A 27,790-nucleotide genomic window follows, 5' to 3' on the forward strand; every position below is an offset into this window, starting at 1 on the left:
TCTCTGAACATTTCTCCATTTTTCTTAAAGCGGCCCTAGACAGATGACAAATTGGCAGACTGGCACAGCATCATGCCTGGAAGGGAACTTTGTGGATGACTCAGTTGTTCATTGGATAGTTTTAGACTTTCATAGAGACAGAGAGCAAGAACACCAGTTTCTGAACTGCCTCTGCAATAGCTCTTATTCATCTACCCAACATTTCCTCTCTGTTTCTTTCAGTGGTATATTGTAGCTCACTACCCAACTTTGATGGCTCAATTATTCAGAGAACTATGGTTCAGAATCCAACTCTTCCACAGAAAACAAAATACCAGCTTCAACTCACTTGGAAGATTTATAGCTCTACTGAAAATCACACTGCTGAAAGTCACCTAACTAGGTCATACATGCTCTCATTAGGAAAAGAGGTTCCCACTTCAGATCCTTCACAATCCTCCCAGCAATAGCAATCACTTCTTTTCAAAAGCTTAAAGTGCATTCATGTGGCAAGAAAATAAAACAAACAAACAAGGAAAACCACCACCACAAATAAACCCCAAACAAGCAAACAAAACCAAAACCAAAACTAAAACAGTCCTGCTAAGATAACAATATTGAAAATGCAGCTAAAAGAGACTGCCTTTCTTCAGAGGGCAAAATCTGTCAGTCCCTGAATGCCAGCTGAGTAGTTACAGTCCATTTAATCATCACAGTGTCAGCAACTACCTTCATTCCTGAGCTTAGTTATAGGGTTTTTTTTCAGTTCTGTACCAAATCATAAAACAGAACTTCAGTCTGCTCTTTGCTATGAGAGCATTGGGATTTTGTGAAACTGAAGGGAGAGATTATACTGTATGTAACAGTCTGGGAGAGGGCTTACTGGTCACTTCTCTGTAAATGGATTAATCCATTGCTGGCTTCTTTTGCTCATGTCTGTGGGGCATTACAAAACATAGCAAACCACCACAGAACTTAGTTGAGCAAGCCCACCAGTTTGATGCAAGTACCAGCGCAACAGCTCGGACACTTAAAAGTAGGAGAGAAAAGACCGCATTCACATATCATAGGATAGATGCCATAAACTGTTCACCAGCAGAGTTCTTCAAGGCTGACGAATGTGTGTGGCACGCTGGAGTGTGTATGAACAGTTGGAGAAGACAACTGTTGTGGCAAAAGTGATCCATGTTGTGGACTAGAAAATGAGGCTTCTTAGACATCATAGACCTCCTCTTCCATGGCATGACCAACCTCTCCACGAAGTTGCTGGAAGGTGTTGCGCCTCAAGATCTCCCAGCCACGGTGAGAACTAGTCCTGGATGTGCTCCGTGACAATGACAGAGCAGACAGTTCCTTCTTGTACAGGAAGTTTCCACTGATTTCCAGCTTTTCCAAACCTTTGTCATAGTTATCCCTATCCTGAGCCTTAAATGCTTCTGTGTACCGCATCATCTTGTGTTTGTTGGGATCAACCCTGTCTTGAACTCTGTAAGAGTATTAAAAAAAATAAACTGAATGAAGTAGAAAAGTCTGAGTTTATCAACAAAACCAAGCAGCCACAAGAAGCAAGCCCCTCCCCAAAACTTGCCTACTGACCCAGACATTCCAGAAAACCTAGACAGAAATAAGAAACTGATTATAGGCATGGTGCTAGCAGCTGCTAGCACAAAATTATCTCCTAGACCTTCATCCCCATCGTTGACTTCAGTACCCTTGGTGCTTGCTCATGGTTTCCTGTCCTTTAACCCATTTCCTGGTCATGACTTACCGTTTCTGTTTTGCTGGCCTTAAGCTATTGGCAGACGTGCCCAACCTGACGCTAGCTCCGGATCCTTTGTACATACAGGTATAGTAATCCTTTGTTTTTGTCTTTTCTCCTCTGATACTCCATGGTTGCTAGCCTCAGGATGTCACTTACCTTTTGCAGAACTTTTATTTAACTGCTCTACTTCCACCAGCCCTTCTGTACATTACTTATAACTTGTCTTCTGTAACGCTATCCCACACTATATTCAGTGAACACACATGTAATTTGACAGAACTAGATCACACCAACACTCTTATAGCATCCAATGAAGAATTGTTGCTGGGAAATTGCTCTTGCAAAGTTATATTCTGCACCTTGGACTGAAGGTGTTGCATCTTGGTACCACTTTAGGTCTGCTTGTTGTGCCCAGCAGACCTGAAAATCCACAAGGTTCATTACTCTGCTAAAACCCGTAGAAAGTCCTGTTTCATACAGCCACCACTCCCCCTTCTGGTTTTATCAGCAAAAGATGACACATGCCCAAACAAAGTTTAATCTTTCCTTACCCTGGTATAAATATTGATTAGAATCAGGAATAATGAGGTATCAAGTGTTATCTAGAGTACAGATAGTTTGCTTATTATTTCAGTGCCTAAACTGAAATCCTGGACCTACGATTTGCCACCTGATGCAGTCTTTGCAAAGTATAATATAGTTACTAGGTTCACACCAGAAAGAAATCTTGCCTTTAATTATTCCTGTTCTGGTTTTGAATCATTTGTAGTGCAGTTCATTGCTGCTGAATGCCTAATTGATTGATTCTGCCTCTGCCATTTCAAGCATCTAATAGATAGGGACAGCCAACCAAGCACAGCAGTGAGCTTTGTGATACTCATTATAAGATGTTTGACAGAAAAATTCAGGTCTTATAACCCATGTAACTTCTGGTGTTTGTCTCCTGTGACTACTGGATAAGAAAACACCAGCTGATTGCACAAGGAATTGCACAGCAGAGCTTTCGGAAGGGAACAATGCTTGCCTATCAGTAACAGACAGAAAACAAACTGGAGTCTATTCTGGAAGGGAAAGACTCTAAACACTCCTCCCCAGGCCACTGGAAAGGCTCTTCATTATCATCTATACATTGGATTCTTCTTCTGGGATCCTATATGTACACACTAGAAGAGAACTCACCTGAGATACCATCGGTCCCCTAGTCCATACTCCCGCCCACAGATTCCAGAACGAGGCCAGAGACACCGTGGCAGTTTCCGCTCCAGCATGACAGTAGTAGCAACAACCTTTAGAATAAAAACAAAATAAAATAAAATAAAAACAAAATAAAATAAAACAAAACCAAACACAAACAAAGAACTCAGATGAATTAGAAAAAAAATCAGACATTTTCAAAATTATCAGTTTCATGAGTACTGACCCATTACCGTACTTCATTACAGCTCCATATGTAATGAAGAAAAATCATAGAGTCAATACTCCATTTATTATAGGGTGATTCACTATTTTAGTCCTAACTGTGCCATTTTTTGAGGAAGCAATGGTGCTCTTAAAATGCTGATAAATTTCTTTTCTTTTATACCTGATGGCAATGAGCAGGGTAATTAATTTGCAAGCAAGAGAACAGGATGGTATTTATATCTGCATTAACTATCATCAGAACTTATCAATGTGGCCACACAACTACATTTACCACTTGACTTACTGCTTTCTAGCAGAAAAATACTAGGAAATTGATTTCCTGTTAAGCAGCTATATAACTGATCTGGTTGAGGTTTTTTTGCCTTTTGAGCAAGAGTCAAGCCAACTTCACTTAACGGATCTAAAGATATTACTGACCTACTTGTAGTCATTACCTTGCATTCTATCTCCCCTCAGTCAATCCCTATAGATATAATTTAACTCTCAGTTACACAGAAATGTGATTTGTAAAAAAAAAGATGCAACTTTAATTCTATTTAACAAGAGTTTTCATGCGTAAGGAGCAAACAGTTAGGGAGACACAGGATGGACAAGAAAGTCTAGATGGGCTTCTAGCTGCTAACTGAAATAAGGTAGGAATACCCACATAGCAAAGAAATACTGGCAGACAGTTTCACATGGGAAGATGTGCAGAAGAGTAGTCTTGCACTTAGACACTTCACACTCATAGAAAAGATGAAAGAAATTTGGTGGCTGAAGTACAGAAGCCATAAAACAGAATTAAAAGGACATGGCTTATTGTATTAGCACCTGATAAAAGTGAAGGCCAGGGAAAGGTTTTAAAGTACGTCCTTTAGAGCACAGATGGCAGAGTATGTAATTGCACTGTCTGGCATGTTTTTCCCCTTCTTTATTCAAAGTGAACCCTCTACCGTCTAAGTTAGATTACCTGGGCTCTCCAGAGCTCATCCCTCTCATGGGCCACTCTCCAGTGAGTGTCACCCATCATGGCAATTAACAAGTTGAGCATAAGGAGGGTGGCAATGATGGCGAAGGCAAAGTATACCACACTGTACATAAAAGGCAGGTCCACATCATAGTTTGCAGGGCCATCAATGATAGTGAGGAACAGCTCAAAGGTGGTGAACAAGGACATGGGATAGTTGTAGAACTGCCCAAGGTTTTCAGGATTCTCTGTCTGGAAGATGATGTAAAAAGCTAGAGGAGAGCAATAAGGAAAAAAAAAGAGAGAGATTTTAACAATGGGAATCACATTCCAAGAGCAACAACAGGGTCCTATAACAGATGCCGACAACACAAAGTGATCTGGGAGGGAGTTGCATGTGTTTCTATGCTAGTGCAGTACCCAGGATAACAAAGGACAAATCCCTGACTAGAATCACCAACTCAGAATACGACTCAGAATTACTTTGATTATTTATTTGTTCTCAAAATAGTGATCTTTTCTTCTTCAAGGATATAATGAACCTATGTGTGTTAATCTCATTTTCCAAAGACAAATACCATAAATGCAGTATGTTTTTAAACCTTGACTTACATATATGTAGAATTATCTGGACTTCCTAATTTCTATTAACCTGGAAAGAGCAAGAATTGAAAACCAAACTCATAAGAACAGAAATCAGTACTGTGAAAGTGTCCATGCTCAAAGAAATAGAAGTTATACATCATTACCACCTTTGCCAACTAACTCAAAGGGCAACCTGAGAATAAATCAAAATCCACACACTTAATTCATACTGAAGAAGTTGGCAGGGGTAACATAATGCTGTTTTCCTTTTGTAGACTCACCTGATGCAAAGCCTAGTATCACCACAGCCATGAGCCAGCAAAAGCGCATAAGATCTCCAAATATCATCTGTAGAGCAAAGACAGAGCCACCATAAGGCCCAGCTGTCCTACCAAGCCACAATGCAACCCTATGTAAACCATTTTCCAGAGTCTAAGACTAAAGGAAACTTCTGCACTGAAAAGAGAATATGAAAGTCCCAAAACCTCCGTGTAGACAAGAACTTGTCCATTTGCCATTAATGCTAGTCCTGAGGAAGAAAAAGTATTCTTTCAGTTCTCCCTGTCTTCAAAGAGGTGTCAGGATGCGTGTAACAAGCCCATATTTGTTTGTGTCTTTTACCTTCTGGATCATGATGGTAAAGGGTCCAAGCATCTGGAAGCCTCTTGCAAAGTACATGACATTGCACCATCCTAGCACCAGGGCAAAGGACATGGGCACCACCTCACCAGTTGTGCTTGTGAGACGCATCACCATGGTTACTAGAATCATGCAAGCATATGTGATGCTGCAAAAAAGAAGAGACAGCGAAAAAACTTCAGTAAAGGAATCTTACCCTCCTTTTTCTTTTCTTTTCAAAACTTCCAGGACAGGCACATATAGACAGAAGCCCCATAGGCAGAGACCTCTCAGCACTATTAACTCTACATGTCCACTCACCTGGCTACCTACACACCAGTTAAGCCAGTAAGAGAAGTAAATAAAGAGAAGAGATACTGTAAAAGAATGGAGAAACTGACTCATCTGGCAAAAGACAGCAATGGGGAAAATGAGAGACAATGTATTTATTAGACTTAAAAAGTGGTGTACTTACACAATTATGTGAAAAGGCCCTCCCAGAATGGTTTGTCCAAAGTATTTCGCTGCTCCAACTCTAAGGATATCTGGAATCTAAGAGAGACATCCTGTTGACTTTAGGACTTAGACGGATTCCATTATACTATCAAATGTCATGTTAATCTCCAATATTCACAGGATCTTGGGGCCAGCTGCATCTGCTTTGTTTGGTGGTTCATAGGTTGATTTCTGTACTACTTTAAAAACTGAATGATCGAGTCAGGTGGGTCCCTCTCAGGATGTGACAGATTGCTGGAAAAGCTAAGAATGCTTGGGCAGATTGAAAGACTTTGGTATGTGGCAGAGAGATGTTGCAGCATTGAGCTGTGAGCCTGAAGTTGATATAGATTACTGAGAAGAGACGAGACAAACAGCTGAACCTTGGAAGTGAAGACCTTCTTGGGGAATCAAAGGAGTTTGTTATAACTCAGACTCACTGTGTTAGTTGTAGTGTAGCCACAGAGTCTTGACCAAACACAGGAAGAAGGACCTGTCCTTCTGGAACATATATGGGCAGAGGGAACATATATGGGCAGAGAGAAAGCTGTTTACAAGCCCCATTTCACTTTGATTCACCCTGGCATCGTCATTTGAATTTTCTCATATGAAAAATTCAGTCTTCTATTTCATATTATAATAAAACTGAGTGGGGGATGTATTTGTTTTAATTTAAAGAACTTTTGCTTTTTTTGAGAGAGAGTTCATGGTAAGGCAAACACCTAAACATGTCCCCCTCAGAACTCTGGTTGAGTGAGGCTCCTTTTATAGGTTCATAGAGTCACTGACCTCCAATTAAATATAAACTTTTCTGTGTACACACAGAAATCACTTCAGCCAGCATCCCTAAACACATGAGTATTTAGAGGTGCTGGGTGAAGAATCTCCAAGAATCTCATTCAACAGCTGAGATGGTGCTAACAGGAACTGTGGCATTACCCTGCAGATAGTACTTGATAGTGTGGCCAGTTCTTCTAGTTGCTTCTTTCACACCTGGAGTCTTACTAGTACATTGTCACAGTCCCTGTTTCATCCAATAGATACTGTCGATGGAGTCTATTGTCATAGGTGTATATCGAAGCACTTAGACTAAGCAAATAACCCTTACCAAGTTGTGAGCACAAACTCATGTTTGTCTAGTAAGTAAAAACTGTCTTGATTAAACTTGAGACTATATAGCTCACTCTTACCTCAAGGATCAAAATTACTACAGCTCCAATGACTGTGATCAGCTCCCCTACCAGCCTCAGCTCATCCTCATATGTCATATATGATTCCTGAAAAAACAAAACAAAACAAAACAAACCCATAATGAAAGGAAATGAAAATTAAATTTTAAAGGGAGTGAAAGGAAATTAAAAAGGGGACGGGGGAAATGAAGGTCTACTGTTAGTGTAATAAACATGACTAGGCCTGACAAGGCCACAGGAACCAGCCCAGTCCCAGCAATGGAGAACAGAGCATACCCAATGTTCCTCACTGACAAAGACTAGCTGGCAGAAAGAGAGAAGGAGGACAGCTGCAATAGGTGGCAACTGGGAAAGACTTGTACTTCCAGTTAAGTAGGGTAGATTAGAATTGCCCAATGCTGCCTATGGGGCCGTGACTCCTATAGACACAGTACCTGCAGCATTTTCTGGACATAGATTGTATTGTCTCTGCCGCTTGTTTTGTTGCCTGTTCGGGGTTTCAGTGGTCGGTAGACGCAGCACATAGTGAAGCAGACCATGTAGAGTATATAGAATAAAGCCAGGAAACAGAAATAGGGACGACCGTACATATTCCACTTCAGGCTCACCAGCTCCTTCACGGGTGTTAGGTCCAAGATCTGGCGTGCCTGAGAAAGACAGAAAGAAGGAATTAATTGCCAAGAGGACATTTGCTTCTAAACATCATTCACACTGTTTTCTGGGAGAATGTTAACAAACTATTCTCACCTACTCTATTCAGCATTAGGAAGCTGAATTTTTGCAAAAATGGAATGCTCAAGAGGGCTTGGATTTGCTCAGTATACTCTATTCAGTGTTAGGAAGCTGAATTTATTTTGCAAAAATTGAATGCTCAAGTGGGTTGGGATTTGCTCAGTTTTCCAGTAAAGAGCTTTGAAAAAAGGTAAAAATTATATCCTGCAGAGAACAGTTTTTAAGTACCAGTGGGAAGTGCAAGAGGAGTACGTTAGATACTGGAATAAGTTTGTTGTCTGTGTAGGCCTGCATGCATATAAACAGTTGAGGCAGACCTATGATCTACATCCATAAATGCAAATCATAGAATCATATATGACAATGTTACAGAAAATAAAAGGTATTATTAATAAGTAATAATTAATATTATGATATATACATATTAGGGGTGTGCAAACTTTACAGTCGTAGAAATTTTATAAATCCTGTAAACTTCAGAGATTCAAATGCATAAAAAACTACTTCAATTGTAACTGGAATCAATTTTGAATAATATTTTATGTTAAACAACACAGCACAGTGCACTTTACAGCAGGCAGTTACTCTCCTCTGCGAGAAATATACATTGTTATTAGAACACAGAATTGAAAATAAGATAATTTGAATTCTATTTTCAGCTACAGAAAAAAAGTTTCTGTGCAACCTTGTGAAATTCACTTAGATTTTTTTCTCCAAATTGGAGTTCTGCATTTATACATGTAAGTTAACATTGGTTTCAAAAGCTATTTCTATCAACTTGAGTAGCATTTGTGGAAAATCGTCTTCTCTAGGAAATGTATCATAAGGTCCTTTAGATTATTAGCTTTCTTTGAAAAACTGACAGTGATATCACTTTGATTTAGCAGGCACTAAGAGGGCCTTGGAAAGATTTCCAAAGTTCATTTATTTCTGCCTAAATGCAGCCTGTTTACGGACTGGATTTTTGAAAGTTTTCACCATCCATCTTTGACGATAAAAGCTGCAGTATACCTGCAGGCTCTTTCAACTTACTTCCTTTACATTATTTATATTATACTCAAAGTTTGGGTCCTTCTTTTTAGAAGTGCACTGGTGCAGCTCAAATATATCTAGACGACCACATACATTTCCAGAAATAATCAGAATCTTCAGTGAGCATCTTGCATGATATGAAAAATAGTGCTGATGCATAAGTTGGGGTTGTGTTTCTGTCAAAGATCTGCATATATCCATACATACTGTGTGGCTGAGGAATTCTATACAAAAAGCTTCATCAAAAAAAGTTGAGACAATAGTTTTAGAAGTGACAATGAGGCTCTATAAAAGGAACGTTGGAGTTATGAGCACTGAAGGGAAGAATCTTCTCTTATCATACAACTCCATTTCAAAAACTAACAGGAAGAATCCAGAAATTTTCTTCGGTGCCCTTATGTTTGATCTGGTTGATTTGCACACATGCGTATAAAGGACAGAAAATACAGAGAGATAATATGGAAAAAAACATTCAACATCTTTTCCTCTGTTGAACACTGCTAATCTATGCCTCTGAGTGAATCTATTGATTTGCTGCTGGGATGACAACTATAAAACATGGAAACATCAATGTCACTCCACTCTTTTTAGCTGTTTTCTTAGGACAAGATGAAACTGTGGCTACATGAACTGTCTAATAAATGTCATTACTTCTTCCTACAAACTTTGCCTCATCTATGTCCTTAGAGTATCACTACTACAAGTAACCCCATGACATAACTTTAGGTACCTAAAGGAGATATCTTCATTAGTGATGCGGTTATCCTAAGATTTCTCTCCTTGTAAGCAATAGGGCCTACAGACTGCCATTCAGCTTACCTAAGATCTAAATTGCTCTCTGGAGATTCTTAGTTACTTGCATGTCTCTATCAACCACATGTAAAACTTAAGGAATCTGTCTTACTTAATTAAACACCTCAGTTGGTGACAAAAAATAGATGGGATCAATCTAGGCCAAGTGCACTTTTTTAGCTTAATTTGTCCAACATGAACACACAATATTGTGTGCAATAAAGTAAACCCTGTCAAGCCCACCCAAAACTAGATGGTCTGCTTAATAAACTAGTGAGTGAAGAAAGAATGAACCATGTGGGAAAGATGTTAGTTTTAGTATGTAACACACTACTGGCATGTATTCAACACTGTAGTGACAAGAGCCCTATGCTGATATGAATAAAATGGAAGAGAGAATATCAGGGTCTTTCATACTGAAAAGTTCTTTTTAAAATTTGGCCCATGATTCCGTAGTGGTCATAAACTACATAGAATTCCACTGCAAGGAAGTGTATTCCACAGAAGTAACAAATGCTATTTCCAAAGTAGTTGGATGGTAGTGACACAGGTTATCGTGACCTCCAAGATCTGTAATAGTTGAAGAGCTAGGTCTCTACTTTGGAATCAAATGGATCACCTTGAAATATTTTCAAAACAAAATTTTCTTTTTCATTCAGTTAAAAGCCATATTCTGTTAAAGCAAAAGTAAAACAAATATATTTTGTTTACTAGTGCCTGCAAGCCCAGAAAATCAGTGTGGATTCTTTTTGTGTTTTTCTGTCAGTTCATTATAACTGCCGAGGGTCCATTCCCAATCTGGAAGAAATCAGTAAAGCTGAACGGAAGCCATAATTGTAGTGACTTTCTATAGTGAAGAATGAGCCTGTAGCCCTTCGTCTGTCTTCCCTGAGTGGAAGTGTAATTTCTATTGGTGTAAGTAGAATACATAAATACTCAAAGTCTAGAAATAGCACTATAGCTGGTATGATTACAAAGGATCAAAGTTTGGTTTGTAGGTCAAGGGGCTTGGTCTACTCGAGAGATAGTTGAAAAGTAGTTGGGTTCAGATATTTTAAGACAGTGTTATTTGATTTGTAGTTTCTCTACCTATAAAAAGGGGAAAAAAATATTTGGTGATTCTCACAGAACATATGCAGGTTTCACATGAGCAATAAGCTACTTTTCCAAGAATCCTTTTTGAGGTTGCCAAACGAGTGCCAAAATATCAACAAGGCCTTTTCTGTAAAAGGGAAACAAAGGCATGTATATAATTGGTTGGAAACTACCCTCAGTTCTTATGGCATACTGAGGGTAAAAGAAAAGACTAACAACTAAAATTTATCTGATAAACCTTTGAAATGCTTTTGTTGTATGTGGGAACATAGAACTGAGGATGACAGAATACTGCTGTTAGTACAGTGATACACGTCTTTTGTATGAGATGATTTAGGTTAAGAAAATATCCTGGAGAAACTGGCTGCTCATGGCTTAGACGGGTATAATCTTCACCGGATAAAAAACCACCTAGGTGTCCAGGTCCAAAGAGTTGTGGTGAATGGAGTTAAATCCAGTTGGTGGCTGGTCACAAGTGGTGTTCCCCAGGACTCAGTACTGCGGCCAGTTCTGTTTAATATTTTTATCAATGATCTGGATGAGGGGATTGAGTGCACCCTCCATAAGTCTGCAGACAACACCAAGCTGGATGGGAGTGTTGATCTGCTTGAGGGTAGGAAGGCTCTACAGAGGGATCTGGACAGGCTGAATCAATGGACCAAGGCCAATGGAATGAGGTTCAACAAGGCCAAGTGCCAAGTCTTGCACTTGGGCCACAACAACCCCATGCAATGCTACAGGCTTAGGGAAGAGTGGCTGGAAAGCTCCCTGGTGTAGAAGGACCTGGAGGTGTTGGTCAACAGCTGGCTGGATATGAGCCAGCAGTGTGCCCAGGTGGCCAAGAAGGCCAATAGCATCCTGGCTTGTATCAGGCATAGAGTAGCCAGCAGGACTAGGGAAGTGATCATCCCCCTGTACTTGGCACTGGTGAGGCCACACCTCAAATACTGTGTTCAATTTTGAGCCCCTCACTACAAGACAGACATTAAGGTGCTGAAGGGTGTCCAAAGAAGGGTGACGAAGCTGGTGAAGGGTCTAGGGAACAAGTCTTATGAGGGGCGGCTGAGGGAACTGGGGTTGTTTAGCCTGGAGAAAAGGAGGCTGAGGGGAGACCTTATCGCTCTCTACAACTATCTGAAAAGAGGTTGTAGCAAGGTGAGGATCAGTCTCTTGTCCCAAGTGACAAGCGATAGGAAAAGAGGAAACAGCCTCAAATTGCGCCATGGGTGGTTTAGATTGGATATTAGGAAAAATTTCTTCACTGAAAGGGTTGTCAAGCATTGGAACAGGATGACCAGGGAAGTGATTGAGTCACCATCCCTGGAGGTATTTAAAAGATGTGTAGATGTGATGCTTAGGGACATGTTTTAGTGGTGTGTTTGGCAGTGTTAGGTTAACGGTTGGAACTGATGATCTTAAAGGTCTTTTCCAACCTAAATGATTCTATGATTCTAAAATTGGAACATTTTTCCAAATGAGTTTAGTACTTGTCTAAAGCTCTATGGCTTATGTAAAAATATTACATTTTAAGTTTCTGCATTATTTTCTGGATACTTCATTGAATCATCTATATCAAGTCTTCAATTTCTGCTAGAAGAATGATATTTAGAGCATAAGTAGGACAAACAGGGTGTACTTTACACCTTGCTTATGAATTTGACCCACACACTTTATTCAGTGCTTCTGGACCTACATCCTACTGTAATGTTTAGGGGACCACATTAATAAGCAAGAAGCAGACATAAGTCAAAGTGGCTTAAGTGGGTTGTTTTAAAGGAAAACTTCTTATCGCACTCTAGATGTTTTCCTTCCTTTCCTACATTGCCCTGTTTCCTCTAAGTCAGCCAAAGACAGATTGACCAAAGTGCAAGGAATATGTATGTTTCAGTAAATGGACATGACTCTTGCATGGCCTAAGAGATATACTAAAGGATCAAAAGGAAGTGAGAGATAATGAACCTAGCCTTAGGTGCTCTGTTTTGTGTAGAAGTCAATATTCTGGAATTCTTTGCATAGGACAGTAAATTTAATTTTCAAAAGGATGATGTAATTTTAGAAGCTTACTGTAATCTTCCTGTAGCGTAGTTCCCTTCTATTTTTGCCACTTTTTATCCACTTAAGGGTCAGAAAATACATCTTCGTACCTATTTGTGTATGCGTCACCCTTAATACAAGAAGAACCTGCTTCTGACTGGGGCCTAAAGATGCTACTCTAGTCCAATACTGGTCTGGGAGGGTATGATAGGATGGGGTGACACATTGCATTCTTCTAGAGGAGACAGCAAACATTTTGGACCAAACATATATCAAATACAAAAAAGAATTACTATTTATGCATGCAAAAATTGCAATTACTCATATTGAAGAGCATTCTGGAAAATAAAGAAATCATAATATGTCATGGGGACATTTTACCCTCGGAAATTAGGAATCTTGGATCTGCATGTACTATGTTTTGAGAGAAGACAGAGGGGCAATATTCTTTTTTCTTTTAGGATTATGATTTAGTCTTCTGGACAACTTCTAAGGTTGTTCTATTTTTTTGACATAGACTTCTTTCCCCTGAATTTCTGTATGAATTGCTACACATAAAAATTCAGAAGATTTTATTTAAAAAGCAAATGAGAGATACATAGACTTCCTCCACATTGTGCAAGGCTCTCTAGTAGCTGAAACTTTTAGAGAAGTTTGACTAAATTTTTTATAGATTGAAATAATACAGAATGAGTAGAATTGTGCTAATTAAAGTGTCTTCTGGTTAATTTCCTGTCCTATTAGGATTATTTAAGGTGATTACAACTGATGGGGTAGTGTACCTTGAAAGTCGTAAGCAAATCTGTCTAAGATTGCCATTACACTCTGCTATTTTTTCTTAGTGATCTCTCTACAAGTTTTTGAGCCTACAGCAGAGATAATTCACCTGCTTTGTTTTGGGTCATAACCAGGATGAGCAATGTTATTAAGTGAAGGGAACAACAATAATGAGTGGTTTTAAAATGCATTCCAGTTTAGGATTTCTGAACACAGTCATGGGACTCATAGGGACATTGTGAGAATTAATCAATATCACAGTTATAGAAAGCTACTTGCTAGAGCTACTATAGAGCTACTAGTTATTGATATCTTTGAGCCTGGTGAAAGAGAAAGAACCCTTTGCTGAATCACACAATGTCATTTCTTGTAGCTTGCTCATACAAAGTTCTTTAACACCTCAGCAGAAACTGTGTGTAAAGCATCAGAAGTAGCCAGATCATTAAAAAGCCGCTACATTTCATGTATTCCCTGCAGAGTCCTTGCTCTATGGATAATATAAAAGAGCTCGAAACTTCAAACTCATCATTCGCCTTTTATAATCACCATTGTCTGCACATAGAAAGCATGTGGTGCCCACAATACCTCTCTCTTCTTGGTTGAGACAATGAGCTCAAGGAAGGACTGATCTTCAGCCCAGGAGTCAATCTCTGTGAGATCATAGAGCACAGTGGTCAAGGGGCCAAAGGACCAGAGATTGTGCTTCCGCTTCTGCATAAGGTATTGAAACATCTGAGGAGAAAAGGAGGCAATGGAAGATATCAGAAGCATTCCAGTATATAGTATATTTGCAATGAAAATAAATAAAGTTCTTAAAAACTCTTTATTACAATGTATTTTCCTTGAATTTGGTAGCTGTTGTGCTTCTTATATGTCCCAGGAACAATTATAGCAGGTTAAGAAGTGGAAGAACATTTTCTGACTTGCAATTGATTATTAGATCACGCTTGAAGTGAAGGACGAGTGATTTTTTCTTCTCAATTCTGATCAAGCTGCTGAAGTTATTTGACACAGTTGTACATGTTGACAATAGACTTCATATGGAATTTTATGTTGATTAGAAAAAAAAATTATTCTATTATACTCTTCTACAAGTTATTACGAAAGATGTGTGGCAAGAGAAATGATCCTGTCCTTTGTGGATCTACAGAAGAAAGACTAACCATCTTTGACTTTTTGTTAAGAGGAAGGATAAGATTTTGCATTAAATGTTAAGTTCTTGGCTATGAATAAATGTCTGTGGATACCCAAAGAAGTTTTCTACATGTCAAGTTTAGAGTAATGAAATCTAGACCACAAAGACAATAATTTCAGTCAGACTTTCAAAAAATTGCTTGGAGTGGCTCTCTCTGTTAATGTCTGTTTAACAAAAATGCTTCAAAATTTGGGTCAAAGGACTGGTTCTTTAAGCATTTATTTCTTTCATTAGGATAAAGAAATTTCTGGTCCTACATGAGACCTAGCAAAAGAAAAAAAAAAAAAAAAGACTTGTTATGTGTCTTCCACTCCCTAAGAACATGCACAAACTTGCTTGGTCTGGATGATATTATTTCAAGTTCTCCGTTTCTGAATAACCTCTTCTGTAAGGAGGCAACTGTGTCACTTAAACTCACCACAGTGTTGCCCTCAACTCCAGCCAGTTTGAATGGAGTAAGCCCCTCATGGTTAGGAATCAATTCAAGTGATCCTGGTCCCTCTTTGTTCCTGTCATAGGAAAGTATCAGGCTGTACATGTGGCAGGCAAATGTCTTATTAGGTTGGAGAACCAGGATGTGAAGAACAGTGTTACCTATGAAGGAAGCAGAGCAGATAAAGTATAGGGAGTAGCCCAGCCCTGTGCAAAGACTGGCAACTGACTGCTGCCAATAACAGCGGCACATCCCTCATCCCACAGCTGTTTGTAATGAGAGAAAACTATGTGCATGCACAGATGAGAGAGTCTGATTTAAAGTGTCCAGAACCACTGTATGCAATTTACTAGGCTCCACAGCACGTACCCAGGTAATCTTGAGCTCTAATGTCTGCTCCGTTTTCAATAAGCAACTGTACAATTTCCTCATTTCCCACACAGGCAGCAAATGATAAAACATGCTCTCCTGCAAAGAAAGGAATGGGGAGAAACAACATTAAGACCACAGGAGGCGGGAGAGGTTGAAGCGTGCTGAGGGAAATCTATCCATGCTATGAAGCCAGAGGTTATGAAAGGAAGAGTTTCTTCACGTAACCTGCAAATTTCCTGCCCCATTCCTCATCCTACTCAACAAGGAAAAGACGACTTTCCCCACAAAACACTAAAAGGAATAAGCATTCTTTTCAGATTATCTTCATAAGAAGGTTGACAAGTAAGTTGCAGTATACGCTGCTGGGAAGAAATTAAACTATAATTCTTAGGCAAAGTATATTTTTTGTATAAATGCAAATATATAAAATGTGTATGATTTATATATTTATATTTATGCAGTATTTACATACTCAGATGGAATCTTACTGTTTGCTAAAAGGGGTGTGACTGGTGAGACTTGGAGACAGGAGCCTCAGTTTAGATGGGGACTAAAGCAAGCCTCCCTTATATTCCCTCATCACCACATAACAGCAAGGGGAAAAGAAAAGGCTGTACCGAAATAGAGAAGATTCTGGGAGCTGCGCCTGAAGAAGTGCCCAGTGGCCTGTGCTGTGCAGGCATTGGCCCCAGTCTTGAGTAAAGCCTTCACCAAAGTGATGTTCTGGTTCACTGCTGCAATGTGGAGAGCTGTCTGCCCTGTAAGACACAGAAATAAAACTTCGCTTTCCAAGAAAGCAACTTCAGGCTGATCAGTAGCCTGCAGTTCACGTTTCACTCATGGTAAATCTAAGTTTTTTGGAACTGCATCCATAGTGGCTATATGATTTAGCTTTGAAGTTTTTAGCTGTTGTGTGCAGAAGGTTGGGCTACAGATTTTCCAGAGGTCCCATTCCATTTAATGGATTTTATGGATTCGTGAAAACTTACTTTACAACCTGCCCTAAAAGCTAACAGGATGCACTTTCTAGATTTTTTCTGGGAGAAAACAAGACATGCCACACTTTTCCAGGAGGCACACTGAAAGCTCGTGTCTCTCAGAAAAGACTATGCTTTCCTTCATGGGACATGAAGGCCAGGTCAAGACAAAGCTCCCAAAGCAGACTCCTAATCCATCAAACTAGGTATTAGAATTTTTAAAACCCTATCATTACTATTTTAGTGGTTTCAGGATTCTGTCTGGCACTTCTGTGTAGTCAATGAGAACCATTCTTTAAAAACCTGGCTCAGAGTCTAGACTCAAAAGCAGTGGCCCCATTTGCTTTCAATCCCTATTCTTTTTCAACCAAAGAACCATTTTTTCTTCTTTCAGAGGAGATAGAGTAGATGTCCCCTTTGTTACACATGACTATGGCAGAAAGCAAACTGTGCATATCTTTGCAATCCCAGTATAGCCAACAGGGCCACCTGTGGTTAAGGGTTTGTCCGTTACACATTTGCATGTTTGCACACGTATGTACTTGGGTTTAATATAATGTCACCTTCCACAAATGGTCAGGAGCTATTTGTATGTTGGTTTTGCTGTGTAACAGTTTAGCAATATACTGAAGCAAGGACAGTATAAGTCACTTTCCTACATGTACAGGTAGTACTTCCTCCCTTCCCCTGCAGAAAATCCTGGCCATCCTTATTCCCTAAGATGTTACCTTCATAGAGCTCTGATGTCATCCTCTCATTGACAAGCTCGGGAGCTGCTTCCATCAGAATCACTGCAGCCTCCACATTATCATACAAGGCAGCTACATGAAGGGCGGTCTCCCCCACTGCACCTAAAAACAGTAGGAGAAGCATGTGAGTCATCTAGACATTCAACTGTCTGGGCCAAAAGCAGAAATGGATTTATTGGGGTGGAGAATTACGGGAGTGCTAGGTCCTCCCTTGAGTGCTGTTAGGTCCCACTTCATCATATGACATGGTAACAGCCACATAACTGCATAGTCTCTGTCCTTCACCCCATCAAAATCTGAAAGCTGAACAGGTGTTTGTAAGTGACAGCAGATGTAGGTGTGAAGTGAATGAGCACACAACCCTTCCACTGACCACCTTCCACAGTAAATCACCTCCTTCAGTCCCTCCAGAAAAAAAGGCCTGTTCATGGTACAAACTTCTGATCTTCACCATTCCTTTAGGGTTTGATGAGGTCTCCAAGTTAGAAAACTCACTTTGTTGCAGAGCTGCTGACACACATTTAAGTAGTTTAAGTCTGCTAATGCAAATGTCCTAGCAAACTAACATACTACTCTACTTGTTGTAGCAGACTCTTGCCTTCCACAGAAAGCCGTTTGTGAGAAATAAGCAAGTTACCTCTCTGATAGATATCACATGTTCCATCAGTGAGAAGTTTCCTAATGGCTGGGAGGTTGTTCTCTTTGGCAGCCTGGAGGAGTGGGGATTCCCATATCCTGTAGTCAAAAAAAAGTGGCTGATAAGAGACACAGTCAAACACATAGTGCCTCTCTCCAGAGCTACCGTGGCTTTTGCTTGAGACAGTATCTTCAGCATTTTCACTGAAAGATCAGTAACGCACACCTACCGTCTGAGGTATTTTTTGGATGCAAAAAAAAAAAAAAAGAACCAGCAAAAGTATAGAAATGTAGGGCTTTAACCCAAGTAGTTCATCCTCTCCAGACTTACTAACGCTTAACCATATGGTGGCAGCAGAGAGAAGGAGAAATGAATAACCAAAATGTTTCAGGTTTATATAGCCCACATTTTGAGCCACAGAAGATAGTGAATGATAGGTCATTTGATACCCCTCCTGACAGTAGACTGGTTATCTCAGGAGCCAGAAAAAGCAGGTATTTTTTTTTTACACAGCACAAGAAATCAAAAGAAGTTCAGCATCTGAATGGATGGAAAAGAAAAAGTGCAAACAAGAATTCCTCCTGTGTCATAGAAACGCTTCCTACAGTATAATTAAAAGAATGAGCTCTGAAATGTAGTTCCTCATCATACAAAGTTATGACGAAAAATTTGGAAGCTTAGCTATACCATTTTTTTCTCTGATGTTGAGAAAATTGGGGAAATTATGGAGAACTGAAATGTATGCCTATCCTAGGAAGGAGCATGCCACCAAACAAGTTCCAGACTGGAAATTGTTCACTTACAATTGAAGAAAACCCTTGGGTCTTCCATGAGGCTCTGGGTTATTTCAGTAGATCTTCTGGAGCTTATGAAGAATTTACAAGTATAGTTACCAAACTTCACCACAACAAGGTCCTTTGATGCAAACAGCCAGCTAAAGGAGGTGATCTTCCACCTCCACTCAGCTCTGGCAAGGCCATACCTACAGTCCTGTGTCCACTTCTCAGTACAAAAGATCCTCAGTACAAAAGACATATGGAGCTCTGGAGAGAGTTCAGTGAAGGGCACGAAGGTGATTACGGGACTGGAGCATGGCTCATATGAGGAAAGGCTGAGAGAGCGGGAACTGTTTAGCCTGGAGAATAGAAGACTCGGGCAGGGTTCTTATCAACATGTGTAAGTACCTGAAGGGAGGGTGCAAAGAGTTACCTGCAATGCCCACTTGCTCAGCATCCACATATGCTTTGCCAATGTTCAAAATAATGAGTTGCCCACCCAAAAGTCACAAAACATAGAACAAAATCTACTAATTTGGGGTAAATATTTCTGTTGTCCTTGAATATTTTCAGATTTATCTTTTAATTAATAAAAAATGGTTTAGGGTGTTTTTTTTTCAATTTTTGGTTTTATACAGATAAAGAATTATACGTAGCCCAAGTTCAGGAGCTAAAGATTTAAGGGGAAGAAAACCCTCAAACCCAAAGAAACAGCCTACGTTTCATGACTTTTCAGTATGAAATAGAAAGAGATTCCTCTCTCCAAATAGGAGAAGTTCAGTTTTAGACCTCTGTTCAGATGCCAATTTTGTGCTTTTATCTCACCTCTGCTTTCTTGTAGTACAGATGTTTAATTTGTTCTTAATTATCTAGCATGGCTCAGGTCAAGCTGTAATGTGTGATGTGGAATAAGTCTAAGGAGAACAGTAAAACAATGACAAATTCAAGCTGATATGAGCAAGGAGAAGCCCAGGCCTCATTTTCTCACCCCAATCTGCCCTTTTACTGCAATCGCCAATAGACTGGATATTAGTCTCACACCCACCCAGACACACACAAACAAAAAAAGCATGTGGAAAAAATACATTAGTCAAACCATATGCCTGGAGATACATTCAATGCTTTCTCCTTGTGATGTCCCAGATTTCTTCATTGCATTCTGGTATTATTTAGTAGCAAGATTTTGGGGGTACAGTTTATGGGGCAAACACTATAAAAAGCAATAGGTGTTTTGCATGAAGTAATAACACTGATGTTAGAATACATTATCAATGAATATAACTCTATTATAAGCCACAAGAAAACCCACATCATAGAAAGAGAAAAAGAGAATATAAATGGCCCATTGCACAAAATGTTTTCTCAAAACTTGTGCTCATTAGGTATAGGGTAATTTAACAATCAAACCATAGGAAAACAGGCAGCATATATTCTGCGGCTTACAGAAATATATATTTCTTGCTTTAAATTATTCTCTTACAAACAATAGAATCTTCAAGAATCTTCAAACAAATAAAAAAAATATTATATGATATGCCGTTATCTCTGGATTTAATCCACCTGAAATGTGCAAGTTCCGCACAACTATACAGCAGAAAGATACTAACACACTTGAGAGAACTTGGGGGATAAAGCAAAAAAAGAGAAGTATCAAAATTACACAGATAAATAGGAATCATTTGAATAAGTAAATTAATGGGCATGGGCTACAAGTAATAAAATCATAACAGAACATCATATTTATCATTTCATAAAAGGAGCATTTCCTGTCACCAACAGCACCTGATTACCTAAGTCACTAGAAACTAGACTAGGAAAGTGCTGCAGAGGAGAAATAAAAACATTCAGAATATAAAGAACCATCCTGAACAAACCAGGGAGCCATTCTAAGCTATTTTTTATGCGTCCTTCAAACTCTTAGCCTCGCTGCTTTAAGAAGTCTTCCTTCTTTAGCTTACTCATGCATCAGTTGCGTTAGTTGCTAATTACAAGATGAGTTAACGTGAGCATATCATCTAGGTTTGGACAAATAGGAACAAAATAAAGAGGCACTCTCAGCAAAAGTTGTAAGATTCAATATCAGTGAAGCAAGATTGCCACCTCTGCCATTATTTTGTCTGAGAAAGACTCTATGTTCCTGGAGAATGTAAGTTTCAGAGGCAGGAAGTGGGAAGGAGGTGGGGTTTCAATAGTATAAACAATGCTACAATTAATATGTTGATGCTTTACTGGGTAGGCCTTTATCCCTCAAATGACCTCAGAGAGGAGGAAGGATTGGGCAAGAGACAATGTGGGAGGACACAAACACAATACCTTTCTCACAAAATTCGCCAAAGCCTTTGTAAACAACTAATTAAATTACAAGCCTGCTAAGAGGGAGACACCTAAAAACTAATACACTCAGCTTTCAGAAATTTAGGCCAAAATTGTCAAACCTTTCTACTTATTGTAGGAACCTCCAACTGGGCTTAAAGAACCAGAGATCCCAGGCCAAACAGCAACCTGGTGAAGAACCCAGCAGTGTTGGTAAATGTCATGGTACACTCCTTCTGATGCCTTAAGTGTCCATGACATCTTTATACCATATGCTTTTATTCTTATTTAATTTTCTGCCCCATAATTGGGGAAACATTTTACTCTCATTTAAAACACACCATTATAATTATCATCTCATTTTTAACACATTAGAGAGATGTGGTGAGCATACAAATGTCAGGTGAGCCAAATTTGCTAATATAAAAAATAAAATAAAGTCACTTGAATCTAGAACCTTAAAACATTTTAATTTCTTTAAGTTCTGCATATTTAACCAATTTTCTTCCTGACCCATCAAACACAGCATGAATTTTACATTTTACAACTCTGGTTCCTGTGTGTCGAAGCAGCAGCAGGTAAATTCTCTAATTTAGTCTATTAACAGTGCTGCCTTCAGTAGATGCTTAGTTTTCATAAAGTACCATTATGTCAGTGGATGGAGAGGGTGGCTTTCTGAGAATGATTCAGCAGAGACCTATTTAGACACCCCGAGAAGGTAATTCAGCACATCTAAGTTATGCTCCTGTTCTAAATCATTCTTTTCATCAACTATGGAGTCAAAGGACACTAAGCTCCTAATTTAGTCAGCTAAGTTGGATCGGTAACACAAGGCAGTACTGATGTTTCCTTATAGGATCAGTTTAGGATAAACACAGCTACATAGCTAACCAATAGTTCTGATGGGCAATGGAAAACCACAACAGTATCCATCTGAAAGTGCTCCTGGGTTCTTCTTACTGAGCTAAGGAATGTAGCTTTGTTGAGACATTTAGTAAGCCTTGATCATTAAGCATTATTATCAGTCAGTTTTCTTAACAGATGATTCAATGATATGCTCAGCAAGCTGTGATTTATTTTTCAATATAGGTAAGGACAAGATCAGGAACACCCAAAAATCCATTGTGAAACAAAGAGAAGATAGAATGTAGGTCAGATTCTGACTGAGGGAGTCATGTAAAATACTTTTAAACAAGGTTAAGGATTTCACAAGCACTTTCTGCTAGTAATACGTACCCTTTCGGATTTACGGCTTCTTAAGCACTTCTTTTGGAGTGCATACTGCCCATTACACTTATAAAGAGATAAAGAATGCAAGGACAAGTCCATAAGTCTTAATTCTGTTATAAAAAGAAGAATTTGGATTTATAGGATTTTTCTTTTAAAACAAAGAAATACGTTAAATATGTGCACTGTCTGGACAACAACCAATCTGAAGCTTCTTTTTCAAGACTGTGCTCACCAGAGGTGCAACGGAGCATCTTTCTCTTCTTTCCTTCCCTTCTCAGATTCTGCTACTTGAGTCATACCCTGTACGGAATTTTCCTGTTGTTTGCTCTAGTTTGTTTGGCTTCTTCTAGCTTCATGCTTTATCCCTAGCTATGTCAGTTACTGAGGGTCTGAAGCAGTTCTTTCTGAGCTATAAATTCATCAGCAGGATATTATTTCAGCTTTCTTTTCTTTCCCAGTCGTGCTGTTCAGTATACGCATGCTCAACACTCCGCCATGAAATTGCCAAAGGAGATTCATCTTCTCCTTTTCTTCTCCCTTCCTTCTGCTAGTATGTTTATGTAAACGTGTGCGAGACTTCAGGAGAGCAGAGGAGTGCTCAGAGGACGCTAAACAGCCAGAAAGAGGAACAATGCAGTCATCTAACAAGATGCTAAGTAATGAGTTAGGAATTAATAGTGCAAAGTGAAAAGGAGACAGATAACAGGGGCTTGGACAATCAACGCAGGGTCAGGGTCAGCAAATTTCTTCAGCACCATCAGCAAGACTCGGCAAATGGAACCTCTTGCGCATGCATGTTGAAGCCCCTTCAGCTAACAGTAAACAGAGCTTCTCTGGAAATAAATCAAACAGGTTACTAATTGCCGATGCTACTAGACAAGAAACTGATAGGGAAGTCTTATCCCTTCAGATATTTAGCTATCTACCACACTAAGCAATAGAAATCTTGCTCAGTCACTTGCAGCAGGGCAATCTCCTTGCGTGAATCTCCTTTTTTTAATTCTATATCTGAGACTATCCTAAGAATAATTTCATGGTAGGACTGGATTTACAGTTCAGCAGATGTTAGTTATTATTTAGTATCACTGAGTTATTCATAAAACAATTTTGTTCTCTGAAGCACAACCTCATACTGCATCAAAATTTCCAACCCTCTTCAACAGGGATTTTCTTGCAGTTTTATTCTAGATTGTGTTCCTCACCCTGTGTCTAATTAGTTTTCTCTAACAACTTCTTTATTTGGCATGTTTGTTTTTTTTTTTTTTTTCAGAGCACAAATTTCATATTTACTGCTTCACAAGGAAACCTATAGCCAAGTTTAAGATGGCAGATAGCTTCCTAAATCTATGAGCCTACACCACATCTTAGGCCTGAGGTCAGCTGTGTCTATGTCTGTGTATTATTGAGGAAAAGTGAGTTCTGGATGACCTTCACACTTGTGAATTTAAGAAGGATTGTTTTCCGTAATTAGACTCAAAAATCTGATTAGGATGAAGGTTTAACAGCATAAGGAAAGACTAGAAATGCTGCCAGTGATGCCTTTGACTTTATCTGACACGCAGCAGCAGAGTTTCCAACAGACTGTTCTTTGCATCTTGATTACTCAGAAGCGCTGTTATTGAAACATGTTATAAATTAAGTGGTGTAACTGGGAGCTGGCCTCTTTATTTCACTCTCACCTTTGGAAGCAAAGGAAACAATTAATACTGACAGGCATTGTGGATTTTAAGACAGGAGAGTCCTACCTTAGCTTGTGCACTGGAAACTCAGCAGTGTTGTTTACACAAACGAACAGCAAAACTATGGTGACATCTCTCATTCACTTCCAGCTTGAGAAAGATTTTTACAGAAGCTGAATGCTCTCTGTGGCCCTGTACAACTCTTAAGCAATGCAGTTTAATCGCATTAGGCTGAGCTACTTTTTATTTGTGCCATGTTTGCTTTCAGGGTGAGCAAAGCACTTCGCTAATATGGCTGTGAGACTAAAGAGTCACAAAAAAATTTGGAAACTAAAGAGGATATAAAGTTTTTTAGTGTGACATGTTTGGATTGACTATAGTTCTCTGCAAGTTATGCAATTTGTCCCAAGCACCTCTAATGCATTATTTCTCATAGCACAGATTTCTATACTAAATTAATGTGTAAAAATACTTTGGTTTATGGTGTTTTTTTTAAAAATGTAACACAAATATTTTATTGCCATTAAAAAATGGCAATAAATCCTTTGCTCCTCAAAGTATCTCTGGGGACAAGAAAGGAAAGGAAAGAGCCAGGTGGTACCACTAATCCCTAAACAGCAGCTGTGAAAGAGAAGAGACACAGAGAAGACAGATTATTTATCAGTCAAAGTTATAGAGGCAGGCAATAGCAGAAAGAAAAATATAACATAATTGTCCTGGATCCATGTACTCACTTGCTCTAATTTATTTATTAGGGTTTTTTTATGAACAATGCAATTCTTATATGGTGGAATTTCCAAAATTACATGCTAGTGCGATTTTGTTCACGTTTCCTTAGAACCTCTTACACTGAAATCCAGACACCAAAAAAAAAAAAAAAAAAAAAAAAAAAAATCAAGCAATGATTTTCATAATTTCTGGAAGATCTATTAGATTTTGACAGGCATGTGACTCCTCACATCTATCAGGCCTGAATTTTCATAAGTATTTATCTCTTTGTTCCCTATGATTATGAACTATGTTGAGTTCTTATGTTCATATGCTCCAGGCTATGTAGATCCCAGAGTTTACTTCCAAAGATAATTCTAGAAAGTATATATGAGATGTGACCACTGTCCCTGGGACTCCACACTGAGCTACAGGCTGTTTAAAAAATAGTTTTGAACAGAAAGACACCATCAGAGTTAGGCAAAACAAATTCAAAGTCCTCTTTAATATTACAAGATTGTACCATACTTTCTGAAGTTGGATGCACCTTTGGGAAATTTTATACAGTGCAGGATTAAGCCAAATAAATCCCTCGCCGTGGATAATGCTGAGATCACTGCAAATAAGATTCAGAGAACTATTACAGATGAAGAAAGAGAATGAACAGCAATTCCAGTGAAGGTGAGAACTACCAAAACCAGTTAGCTTTCAGGTATTATCATCACCAATTGTAGGACAGGAAAATGCATTGTTTTTCTCTTGCAGACTTTCTGTGTGCAGTCAGAGTGTAGTAGTTAAATAGTAACATATTTGCCACCAGCTTTCATTAATAAAATAGTAGAATTTAATTGCTGAGTATTGCTGTATGTATTCCAGCACCATTAACACACTTCAGCTCAACCTGAAGCCACAACACTGCAATTCCACACGACAAAATGACAGCATGAAGTAAAAGCTTTCACGGCTTACAACAGTTTTTCCACAAAAGCAAAGGTAGCTACCATACACAAGACACTGCAGAAGGTTTTCCTGTTGTGTTTTTCTGTCTATAGGTAATTAAAAATATGAAAGCAATAATACTGAATACAGTCCTCTGCAAAATGTTCATTTTCTTGCTCCTCAAAGTATCTCTGGGGACAACAAAGGAAAGGAAAGAGCCAGATAATAAGAGGGAGAAATGGTCCTGTCCCTCTTTAGGAAAATAGTATCCACATATTGCCACCGTGGAATTTCTGGCCAAATACCAGAAGGCTCATTTATGTTAGTTGAAAGCTGTGAGAAACACATAGACCTAAAATGGAAGGGAACAATTGTGTCCCCATGCAACTCTGATTTCACAGACAATAATCTCGTATGCACTATGTTTATTTTTACACAGAGTTTTATAAAGAAACGCAGAAATGTTAGTTTTGGGGACCACTGGGGTTGCACTATAGTGATCTAAGAGAAGTTGATGAAGAAGGGTTTATATGCCTAACAGGTTTTCTGTTTTCCGCTATCAATAGCAACACATAAGATGTTCATGGGCCTGCAGCACATGACTAATGAGGATTGTCAAGCAAAGAGAAGGTTGAAAGGCAATCTAACAGCAGCCTATGTGAAAGGGAGCCACAAAAAGGAAGGGGTCAAGCCCTCCTTGGTAACAGCAGATGGTAAACCAAGGGACTACAGCATCAAATGATGATTTTGGAGATTCATGTTGAACATTAGGAGAAAAACTTTTTTCACTAGGAGGTTACAACACTGTAACTGGTACCCAAAGATATGGTGGAATCTCTCTTCTGGGAGGCTTTCAACACTGAGCTAGACAAAGCCAAAGCAATGTGATCTATTGCTGGCAATAATCCAGCTTCAAGCAGGAGGTTAGACCTCCAGAGATTCCTTCCACACCTCTATGACTTAAAAATGTGAAGATAATGTTATAATTATAAAAATATTAATATATTTAGACTTTTCTTTTGCACACATTCATTTCGATATTACAGAATCTGCTGAGAACTTATTTTTCAGTTACCTGTGTTGCGTCTCATGAACATACCAAAATGTAAACACTTCAGCATTCTACAGAGACACTATTGTTCCCACTGTCCCTCCCATTTTAAGTGCATTTAAGTTCCCACTGCTCTGAAGTAAAATAGAACAGGCTTTTGGTATTTGGTCAGAAGTTAAATGATGATATATGTAAGTTCTAGCCCTAAAGACAGATATGTACTCTTAAGGTACTATCCTACTTATATGTGTGTATATACACATGCATATGTACAGATAGATAGATTTTGGCCCACACAGCCACCTTTATGTCCCCAGAGAGGTTCACAGTTTTGTGACGAAAGAAAAAAGACAAAACAAATTTTACAAGGGACTGGTGGCAATTTCTTATTTGAGTACTACAGTGTTTGCACATGCAGAAATGACAAGGAACCATGAAAAACAGATTCAGCTGGATTTCCATGAATACTCCTGCATTCCTGTGTGTGGAGAGAGCCACCCTGCACAGCAATAACAAACAGCCTTGATTCAATATTTACATGTGAAGAGAGAGGCAATCTTCTTGATAATGTAAAGTCTAAGAGGAGTCACTGTACATGTTGACACCCGGGCCATGGGGGTGAAGAAACAGCAGTCTGACCCAGGAAGTGACTGACCACCAGAATGTGGAACAACATTAAGTCCACTCTACCCCACAGTAAGGGCAATCTTTAGAGAGACAGAAAGCAGAATCCTTGCAAAAAAAAAAGCCATCATTTCAGCTGACTGCAACATATATGTCACACACACTGTTAATAATAATTTAAAAAAAAAAAAAACCACAAACCAAACAAATAAACTCTCATGCATTTTCTTATGAGATTTACCAATGAAGCAGGAAAGACAAGAGTATATGTTATTAATTTGTGACTGAAGTCCTGCACTCAGGGTAATTCAATTGCGACCTAGTAAACCCACCTGTGAAAGCAGATAAGATTGGAACTCCAGAAGCATTCCAGGTTGAAAGAAGAAATCTGATAGAGAAAAGTGCTCCAGGGTTGTTTAAAGTTTATCTACTGGCAGAAAAGCCTCAGGGAAAAGAGTGAGAATCAGCTACAGGGAGAGAGCAACAGAATAAAAGGGAAGGCTGAAATGCACTGTACCTTTTCTGCTGGAGTAAGAAGATTTCATCCAGATGTTTATCCCAGGACTTTTTGCCTTGCAACTTCTGACTTAGTCCATTCCAGATCCGGAAATAGAAGGGCTTGCTATCCCCAAGTAAAGGTACCCCCAT

At 39.1% G+C, this 27,790-nt stretch overlaps 1 protein-coding gene across 1 annotated transcript; it reads right to left on the bottom strand.

The window, feature by feature from the left end:
- Window positions 1-1,191: 1,191 nt before the first annotated feature.
- Window positions 1,192-27,790, bottom strand: LOC309679162 (transient receptor potential cation channel subfamily V member 6-like; the record flags this gene model as incomplete). Its single annotated transcript, XM_082492416.1, has 15 exons — window positions 1,192-1,465; window positions 2,921-3,027; window positions 4,113-4,381; window positions 4,976-5,042; window positions 5,316-5,481; window positions 5,788-5,864; window positions 6,998-7,084; window positions 7,432-7,644; window positions 14,045-14,191; window positions 15,073-15,248; window positions 15,457-15,555; window positions 16,077-16,217; window positions 17,165-17,287; window positions 17,823-17,920; window positions 27,660-27,790. 15 exons carry the CDS (start codon window positions 27,788-27,790, stop codon window positions 1,192-1,194), a joined length of 2,175 nt encoding a protein of 724 aa, XP_082348542.1.

The sequence above is a fragment of the Vanellus vanellus genome, assembly GCF_965231255.1.
Source record: "Vanellus vanellus genome assembly, chromosome: 1".
Lineage (NCBI taxonomy): Eukaryota > Metazoa > Chordata > Aves > Charadriiformes > Charadriidae > Vanellus > Vanellus vanellus.